The 10654-nt window shown below is 35.6% G+C and overlaps 1 protein-coding gene across 1 annotated transcript; it reads right to left on the reverse strand.

Moving 5' to 3' along the window:
* Nucleotides 1-274: 274 nt before the first annotated feature.
* Nucleotides 275-10368, reverse strand: LOC128551551 (uncharacterized). Its single transcript, XM_053532452.1, has 2 exons — nucleotides 7744-10368; nucleotides 275-4982 (listed from the first exon to the last, which is right to left on the reverse strand). Exon 1 carries the CDS (start codon nucleotides 10258-10260, stop codon nucleotides 7954-7956), a length of 2307 nt encoding a protein of 768 aa, XP_053388427.1. The 5' UTR covers nucleotides 10261-10368; the 3' UTR covers nucleotides 275-4982; nucleotides 7744-7953.
* Between the last annotated feature and the right edge of the window lie 286 nt (nucleotides 10369-10654).

Raw genomic sequence — 10654 nt, forward strand, 5'->3', positions numbered from 1 at the left:
TAAAAGAACGCCATAAATGTAAACAATTGTCAAAAACATGATTTTACCTAGTTATGTTAAATTTAACCCTTATCATGCTGGACACAATTGGTTCTGCCCTTGCGACCAGTATAACATGCAGCCTGATCATGATCTGCACTGTTCGCCACTCAGTCAGAATATTTTTGGTAAGTAACCCTAACAGTTTACGGTACTGTCCAAATTGGAAAATGGACAAGTTCATTATAGAAATTTAGCATGGTAATGGTAATGGTTAAACACTGGTACTTTGTTCCAAATGCATCAAAACGAAGGCATGTAACAGCTTTTTGAACATGAGGGCCACGAAGGCCCTGTATCGCTCACCTAACCTATTGATCTACATGTATAGTTCATCAAGATTGACATTCCGACCAAGTTTCATTAAGATATACTCATAAATCTAGAGTGTCACCTACTAGTTTTTCCATTAATTTGACAAGGTCAGACCTACTGACCTAGTTTTTGACCCCATATTACCCAGATTTGAACTAAACAAGATTAACATTATGACCAAGTTTCATGAAGATACAGTCATTAATGTGGCTTCTGGGGTGTTAAGCTTTACTTTTGATTTGGCCTGATGACTTAGTATTTTAACTCACTTGACCCAGATTTACAGTGGACCTAAAGATCGTCATAATTAACATTCTGACCAAGTTTTATGAAGATATAGTCATAAATGTGGCTTAAAGAGTGTTAAGTAGTTAACTAGCTTTACATTTGATTTGACCTGGTGCACTTGTTTTTCACCCAACATGACCCAGATTCAAACTTGGCCTGATCCTCAAGATTAACATTCTGACCAAGTTTCATTACGATATGGTCATAAATTTGACCTCGATATTGTTAACAAGCTTTACCTTTGATCTGACCTGGTGACCCAGTTTCTGACACCACATGACCCAGATTCGAACCTGACCTAGGGGCCATCAAGACGAACAATCTGATTAATTCCTGTGAGTTTCAAATTAGATCTCTAGTGTTAACAAGCTTTAATTTTGATTTTACCTTGTGACCTAGTTTTTGACCTCACCTGTCCCAGATTGAAGATCTGACCTCAATATCTTCACGATTAACATTCTGACCAAGTTTCATTAAGATATGGTCAAAACTGTGACTTCTAGATTGTTAACTAGCTTTCCCTTTGATTTAACCTGGTGATCTAGTTTTTGACCCCACCTGACCCAGATTTGAACTTGACCTGAACATCATCAAGGTTACGTTCTGAACAAGTTTAATGAAGATAAAGTCACAAATGTGGCCTCTAGAGTGCTAACAAGCTTTTCCTTTGATCTGACCCGGTGGCCTTGCTTTTGACCCTACCCAATCCAGATTCAAACCTGAACTAAAGATCATCAAGATTAACATTGTGGCCAACTGTCTTTAAGATACGGTCAAAAATATGGCTTATAGAGTGTTAACTAGCTTTTCCTTTAATTTGACCTGGTGACCTAATTTTTGATCCAACCTGACCCAGATTCAAACTTGACCTAAAGATCTTCAAGGTTAACATTTTAACCAAGTTGCATGAATATACAGTTATAAATGTGACCTCTACAGTGTTAACAAGTTTTTTCTTTGAATTGACCTGGTGACCTAGTTTTTAAATCCAGATGACCCAATATCAGAATTGTCCAAAATTTTATTAAGGGTAACATTCCGACTAAGTTTCATTAAGACTGGGCCAAAATTGTGACCTCTAGAGTGTAAACAAGCTTTCCCTTTGATTTCACTTGGTGACCTAGTTTTTTAACCCCAGATCGCCCAGGCAGTCGACAGACAGACGCCGGATATCGAGCGCTCACAATAACTCACCTGAGCATTGCTCAGGTTGCACAGGTGAGCTAAATTAAAATGGTGCATTCCATCAGAATTACACATATATTTAACGAATATCTATATATAATTACATATTTCATCATCATCATCATCACTATCAGCATTTACAATGGATTCACACTTTAACAATTTAGAATACATTTTCAATAAAGCGTGTGACATTCAATTATCGAGTATACAATGATTTATCTGTATATAGTAATATAATAAATATGCACAATGTACATAACATTTTTATGTAAACTAACTTAAGTATCTTTCATTTCCTTGACAGTAAAACATGTTATAAGGATAGGCTGAAACAAACGTTTGGTCTGTGTTCAGTTATGTTTTAGATTAAATTCGTTTTATATTACAATGTATATGATTTCTAGGAAGAATTAAACTTTAAAGATTTATTTTAGTGTGTGTCGGAGGCGGAATGAAATATGGCGGGGAAAGGGGCGGGCTGTGATGTTTTGTGTGGCAGAGGTGATAGAATATTACGGCAAAAACTGAGCGATTTTTGGGGTGGGGATAATGTGCGTGTGAGAGACGGGGAGAGTAATATGAACTTGATTTGTAACCTCGAACTTTGACCTACTGGCCCAGTTATTGTGCTCTGCACATCGTTTCATGTCAGTACCGTAATTGGTTAATCAGTTCTGCTACTAAATTTGACGGAAAGACAGGCATACTTACGCGCCATCACATAATACGTTCGCTTTCCCCCAACAGTTGTGTAAATAGATTTTGCTATCAATTGACATAGTGGCCTACTTTGAGACCTTATTATTTCATCAAGGCAACACTCTGATAGAGCTTTATGAAGATCAAGGAGAAAATGTAGCTTTTGATTCTGCTTTCCCGCGATTTTATTGAGGCTAACATTCTGAACAAGTGTGCTACATAAGGTTTAAAAGTTAAATTATTGACAACGGACACAGGGGGCGACCACAATAGCTAACACGGAACACACTTAAAATAAGAACATTTTTGCCTATATAGTTAAAATATGTCATTGAACACTACTTTTGCATCAGAACAATATAATATTATCAAATCATAATATGCATCTAAATCGAAAATGTCTAGAACTATATAATTGGCGAATGCTTTTAAGTGTTGATATCTGTATCACACCTGAGTCTAAAAAAATCAATTTATTGTTGACTTTTGCGCTAAGTTACTTAGATATCTATACACGTAAAGTAAAATTACTGAACAATTCAAAAATAATTACTCTGACCACAAAGTGTGACCTCGACCTTTAATATCAGGGCTTGGTCTTACACAGTTTAACTCTAAGTGTGACCCCTTGACCTTAGAGCTCATATGGAAAAATAAGGCCCATCGTGAAATTCATCACAAAAGCCGTTAATAAGTTTGGCCAGATCAATCTGCTGTCGAGACTGTTCGGCAATTTTCGGTTTGCTCCGTTATTTGCAGCTGGTGGCAAACAGATAATAAAACTATATTGACATTTTTTATCATATGGACTAAACAAATAAAGTCTAATTGACAGTGGTTGCAAAGATGATTGCGAACATAAATTGGTCAACCAATCGGAAAATATATGTTATTTGGTAGTTTAATCAAAATGCCTTTATAACGGTATTTTCAACAAACACATTACTGTAACAACGGTATATCACTTTGCAAAAATAATTTATACTTTTTAAAGATCAGACAGAAGCTTGCTATTACAATACTTTGTTTGATAATTTTGATTGTGAAAAAAGGTTCAGCCTTTACCGCCTAGGAACTAAAATTCCGTAAGAATTGGCGGAAATATACGAACATGTTCCGAGTCTTTTCGTTATGATAAAGAGCTATACTCATCTACAAAACACATAAAAATACCATTTTCTTCATCACCCAGAAAACTGAAGTTGATATGAAAAAAGCTAAATGAATACATATTACTAAGTCGTTGACAATGGGCTTCAAAGGCAAATAAGAATCTATTTATTCTTTTCAAACATTTTTTTCAGCAAATTATCCGTATTTTAGTAAGCATTTAGTTGTATATAAACGAAAAAAAAACAACGCATTTTTTAAATCATTATAAAAAGCATTTCATAAGAAAGACAATATTTTGAATATTATCACATCGTTTGCACATGTTGCAAAACAAAAATAAAGTTAAAGGTCGCAGCCTATTTTTACTGAAAAATAGAGGCGAACTTTCTCATTGCAAAGTCTAAACTTGTCTCAGTGATACAAAGTAAATTGTATTAGTAACAGCGAAATACTCTTAAACGGCCATTTTTAGACCTATCTTAGAAAAAACTTTAACAAGCATACCAAATAAAGTCATAATCAAGCCAATTCAAACCCCTTTTCAACAAGTGTTTTCTAACAACTGTGCGTTTCACTATCTAAATAAGCTTTACAGAACTTTCCTAGTAGAAAAGGGTCTTAAAAGACATTTAGGTACAGTGCAACCTCTGTAGAGCAATACCCTTTGGAAGATACAAACATTGACTGTTTATTAGAGGTTGTTGTTCTGGAGATGTAAATTTGATAGTATATATTTCAGCTTAGGAAAAGTTTGATGATGTTGTTATAGAGAGGTTTTTGCTTAAGAGAGGGCCGCTCTAGAGAGGTTGTACTGTAAATAATATTTGTGAAACATTATTATGGATGTTGTGCAAATTTCAAAAGCGTGAGATCTGTTCACTTTGTAAAAATGAGAAAATTCTATACCAACTAATGGAAATAACATAAAATGGTTTGTATATGGTGATTGCAGTTAGTAACTCTATGTAGTTTTCCCGCAGATGTTTGGGTATAATACAAAGTGTGCAAATTTCTAATAGCCGGTAACAACTTTTCACATCATGTATTTTATAGTATGAAACCTTGCCAACGGGAGGAGTGAGAACTGTCCTTAAGTTGTGCTCAAAGGTTGCCACTTGAAGTAGTTCTGTCTTTAAATTGTGCTCAAAGGCTATCAGCGGTAGATAGTTCTGTCCTTAAATTGTGCTAAAAGGTTATCAACGGAAGGTAGTTCTGTCCTTAAGTTGTGCTCAAAGGTTATCAACGGAAGGTAGTTCTGTCCTTAAGTTGTGTTCAAAGGTATTTGCGACAATTTTCAATAAATGTGGAGAAAGAAAGCTTCTTCATCTATGAAGGTGGACCTGAAAAAGATACACATGTCTAATTACTTTAAGATTGTTTACAAACATTTCTCTTTAACATTAAAAATTATGTATTTTACGAATATTACTTAAAAACTTGTGTTGTTTCATGAAAGCATAAGACCAGCTAGTACATATTTATTGTCTAGCCAACATTCAAGTTTGTGAACATTTTTTAATGTTATTTGAGCGTTGATATTCCAAACAGCGCATATGTATTATGTCAATAAAGTTTGACAATCATAGTAACAAAATACACAATTACTAATAAACTTAGCCAATTACTTGAATGTCGAATGCGGTGTTCTGTGTTTGTTTGATATTCGAAAACGTAGTCAAATGGTGTTTGTAAAACTATTTGAATATAGAGTATCGTATCTGCCTGAGAAAAGCTATTCGCTTTTAAAAGACCTGAATGTCTTATGATAAGTGGAATGTCAAGATAACCAACATTTTGTTATACAACAATTATGGAAGTAAAAACTTGGAAACAATTAAATTAACAAAATGTTCGAAAATAAACAAAATGTTTGTTTTCAAAGTACTTCATTAGTGAACACCATATCTTTGATTTTTAAACAAAAAAGTATCTCTGTACGGCCAATAATTCAGAAATACCAAATTTCATCAAAACCTAAACAACTTCATACAAGTATACATGTATTCCAGGCCAACACACTGACCTTCTCCAGGCAACACGCTTAACTACGAAGGTAGTGGTTCGGTTCCCAGCCTGAACAGGAAGGTCATAGCCTAGTTTGATTAGGTACTATAGTATATTACAGCCGGTTATAGGACACTTAATAATTTATAAGCAAAAATAGCCTAAAGTGCAATCCTAGTGCACTTGTCCCGTATATTATCCAGATATCTGACCTAAGCATGAGACAAGACGTAAACAGGGCTGTACAGGAAAGTATCTCATGAAAGTTTGCGTTCTACTCAAATTAGAACTTAGCTAGATAGGTGGATATCCGTTTGAACTGGGCCATCTCTATATACCTTTTTTTCATTTTCGGTTTTAAATCAGAGTTGACATTTTTATTACCAGAAATTTTGTAAGACCTGATTCACGGTTACGTCGAGTACGAAGATGACATAATTTCAACTTCACTTTCATGTTTAAACTACAGTGGTCATCTTCTGACCACTGGCAATCATCCTATAAAATTTGTCACATGTAGGTTAAAACCTTTCTCAGTTATTAATCAGGATACGTTTTCAGTCCATGTTTACCGCGACCTATACCTTTGACTTATTGACCCATAAATCCACAGGGGTCATCTACTGACGAGAGGCACTAATCCTATAAAGTTTGGCGCATTTAGTGTAAAATCTTTTTCAGTTATTCATTAGGATACGTTTTCAGTCTCTAGATGCCTGCGACCTTGACCTTTGACCTAATATAGGCTATTGACTGGTAAAACCACAGGTCATCTTCTGACCAAAAGCAATCATCCTATAAAGTTTGTCGCATGTAGGTTAAAATCTTTTTCAGTTATTAATCAGGATACGTTTTCAGTCTTAAGGTCACTGCCACCTTGACCTTTGACCTATTGACCTATAAAACTACAGGGGTCATCATCTGACCACAGGCACTCATCCTATAAACTTTGGTGCATATAGGTTAACATCTTTTTCAGTTATTAATCAGGATACGTTTTCAGTCTCAAGATGACTGCGACCTTGACCTTTGACCTATCAACCCTTAAAACTACAGGGTTCATCTTTTGAACATAGGCAATCATCCTATAAAGTTTGATGCATGAAGATTGAATTAGTTTCCAGTTATTAGTCAGGACACGTTCTCAGTCTCAAGATGACTGTGACCTTGACCTTTGACCTACTGATCTTAAAACTGCAGGGACATCTTCTGACCACAGGCAATCAGCCTATAAAGTTTGGTGCATGTAGGTTAAGATCTTTTTCGGCTATTAATCATGGTACTTTTTCAGTCTATGGGTCACTGCGACTTTGACCTTTGACCTATTGACCGGTAAAACAACAGGGGTCATCTTCTGACCACAAGCAATTATCCTTGGAAGTTTGACGCCTTTACGTTTAAAGTTTTTTTTCAGACTCAACTGAGACAAAGAATGTTTTATTTATAAACATCGGATCAGTTATCAATGGGAAACCATGTTCAGTCTCAAGGTCACTGCGACCTTGACCTTTGACCTATTGACCTGTAATACAATAGGGGCTATTTACTGACCACAAGCAATCATCCTATTAAGTCTGACTTTTGTAGAACAACGTAGTTTTCCGTTAACGACCTAAAACAGTCTTCTGTCTCCAGGTCATTGTGACCTTGATCTTTGACCTTTTGACCCTTGAAATGACGGGGGTCATTAACTGACCATAGACAATCATCCTATGAAGTCTGGCGTCTGTTGACCAAATTATTTTTAGTTAGCCATGGTAAAAAGCGTGTAGTTTTCTTTTGTTCTTAATCGGAAAGGGACGGACAGACAGACGGACGGACGGTCCGACTAGTAGATGCAGGCCCGGTATGGTTCTGGAGTGGAGTGGGTTGGGGGCTTATAAAACTTTGGATATACTCCATTTCTCAGGATGATGAATAATAACTATGGTCAATTTGATGGCATAGCTTGATGAACGAATTCAGGCTGTTCTCAAAGAAACATTTATTTTCACAAAGTTGGCCCTTTTTTACATGACGGGGCCCAATTTTATAAATCTGTTAAAATATTAATTTAAGTTAAGAACATAATAAATAAAAGGAAATAAAATAACTTACTTGTATATTAATACATGTATAAGAATGTCCTTCTTTTCCTACGAATTGGCTCCAACAATTAATTTTCCACTCGCGACTGTCACTATTTTTATTAATGTACACATATGTATGTCACAAAAATGTTATATGTATGTGTGTAAAGGTGTGATATGTGTTTTATGAATAATGTCTATATACATTGACACTATAAGTCCAAGTGTATTTAGTAACTTAACTTTCAACTTTTGTTTCAAACTCCAAGCACCAGCTATCATCCTTCGTAACTCGGAAATTCTGAGATGAGCGTATATATTGTTTAACGTCTTCAAACTCTGTTTCCGGTTCTATCTTACACCCGAGTATTGTTACTGTGACTTTGTGTGAAAGTTTCTCCACTACCTTAACGAGATCACGCAATGTTGAAGCAGACATGTTTACAAGCCCCAGATAAACACTTTCAATATTCGCCATTTCAGGAGGCAGCGACATTTCACCTAGATTGATACTCCACAACTTCACGTGTTTCACTTGACTATTAACTTTCAATTGTGACACTTCAGGTATCTGGAACAATTCTAACTTCCTTAGATCTGAATGCTGACTAAAATCTAAACTGAAAGTACACGAATGCTCGTGTTCGGTACAGTATAACTGCCACAATATAATCTCCGTCATTATTTTTCTGTTTATAATATAATTCAGAAAGTCACTCAGTACATCGTGGCTCATCTCGAAACCTTGGATATCAATTGCTTGCAACAGAGAATTATTCTGTAATGTTTTCAACATTTCACGGCTCCAAGAACCAGTAGATAGACCAGGCGATCTAACAGCGACACATTTCGGAGACTTGTCCAACAGTACAGGAAGCTGTGCGTTTTCTTCTTTACCGCAGTAGTATATTTTATTGATCTGGAACACTTCGTGCAATTCACAAGAATCAATAATTTCACGTAAACTACGACCACGGTCTGTGTTGATATTTATTGACGCCATGTTATTTTTATTGTGTACCGCGAGCCGTGGTAAATAAGAAAAGTATTTTACTTCTTTACAATCTTCACTAAAGAAAAAATCTTGACAGAAAAGTTTGAGTTCCTTATCGCTCGTGTTTTCTTTCATACAAGAAATGTACATGTCTTGTATGTCTTCCAGAGGTTTACAGTCCCAATCAGCCGTGGATCTGTATTCGCTCGTTATCTTATCTTCACTGATAACAGAAAGAAATTCCTGTGATATTGAAGTAATGATTTCTGCATTCACCATTCCGCTGATGAAAACAAACACTGTCGACATGTCAAGAATACTTTGCAAACTTTTGCATTTGTTTAGAACAATGTTTTTGACATCACTTTCATTTTGACAGCTAATGTACAATGCACAAAAAAACTCTTGGATGGTTTTGTGTGAAAATGAAACTTTCGAAATTTGTTTGAGTAGTGTCTTTTCTGTACTCTGTGTTAATATTCCCGAGTCAAGACTTAATTTCAAATAATTTGGTGAGAGATACTTATCCGCCACTGACTTGTGAAAAACAAGAGTGTTCTCCTTTGTTTCACTGAATAAAGTTTCAAATGCTAGTTTACCTAAAGTTTTCAGATATGTGCAATGTTGATTACAATGTTCATGATCTCTGAAGCATTGTGGGATATCACTCTGGGAGGGTTGGCACGTTGGTTCCATTTCCGGATGTTTGCTTAAGCTTCTTGACAGCAGGAGTTCAATAATGCTTGCATAAAGTCCACATTTTGACTGTCCTAGTGGAATATCTTCACACCATAAACTAATGAGATACATTGAAAGAAGGGGGACGGATTCCATTTCCTCGAGTTTATTTTCTTTGATTTTTTTATTTAATTGTTTGGCCAGAATTTTTGCTTCAGCAACATCAAGATTCTTTATTTTTGAAATCGCTCTTTCCTCTAATGTCTGTGCTGACTCGGAGGTTAGTTTTACTAGTTCCACTTTCTTATCTATTTCACTATTTTTAAGATTTAACACACCTAATTTCCAAGGTCTTGTTGTGGTAAGGATTACACACTTTTCACGAGCATTACGATGAGGGATTGTTTTTGGCACTTTTGTACATTTCTTTTCAGGATGAATCTTAGGATGAATCCACTCATCTAGCCCATCCAAAATAATCAAAGATTTTTCTCGGTGCAGTATTCCCCGTAGAACATCTTTTGACATATCAGGAAACCGTGACAAATTTTGTATAATTTGATTCATTATCAAATCATCAATGCTGCAATCATCAGAACAATCCCGTAATAACACAAGAAACACAAACTCAAAATCACGCATGGCAGTTATCGAATCTTCTGAGAAGTACTTTTTGTATTTCATTTCGGGACGATGAACCTGGCACCACGTGACAGCAAGATATTTTGAAAATGCAGTTTTTCCAAATCCAGCATCAGCGGTTAAATATATTTCACAACTGTTTTCAGACTGGAATACTTCCGACAACGATTTGACAGGCGTTTTAGTTTCTTCCCCAGCTGGCGTTTTGTTTTGCTTTTCAATGAAATACATTTCAGGCAAAATGTAAAAATCTACAAGGGGAGTGTCGTGTCCCTCGACTAGCGGTGACAGTGGTATTGTACTGTATCTTGTTTTGTAGAAGGTAGCCAAATCGTCTTTCAGCTCTGAAATAGAGAAAAAAGATGTCAAACATTTCAGTGCAAAAATTCAAGCCAACATAGCCCGTCACAATATAATCATTATGAATGCTGTAATCTGTTTTGATAAATACTGTAAGAAAGCGACCTAACAAAAAGTCAGCTATTGACTTCTTATTATGTTCTTAAATGACTATTGACCCCTGATTTATAAATGAATTATTGACCATTTATCCCACTGGATCTATGTGAGAAACAATTTATAGTCAATTCTTTCATTAGTTCTTCCGGGAAGAAATTGAAGAAAT

The sequence above is a fragment of the Mercenaria mercenaria genome, unplaced genomic scaffold (assembly GCF_021730395.1).
Source record: "Mercenaria mercenaria strain notata unplaced genomic scaffold, MADL_Memer_1 contig_1258, whole genome shotgun sequence".
In the NCBI taxonomy this organism is placed as follows: domain Eukaryota; kingdom Metazoa; phylum Mollusca; class Bivalvia; order Venerida; family Veneridae; genus Mercenaria; species Mercenaria mercenaria.

What these genes read in the sequence shown, in the direction of transcription:
- LOC128551551 (XM_053532452.1), bottom strand. Translation starts at nt 10,260, where the DNA reads ATGTATTTCATTGAAAAGCAAAACAAAACGCCAGCTGGGGAAGAAACT.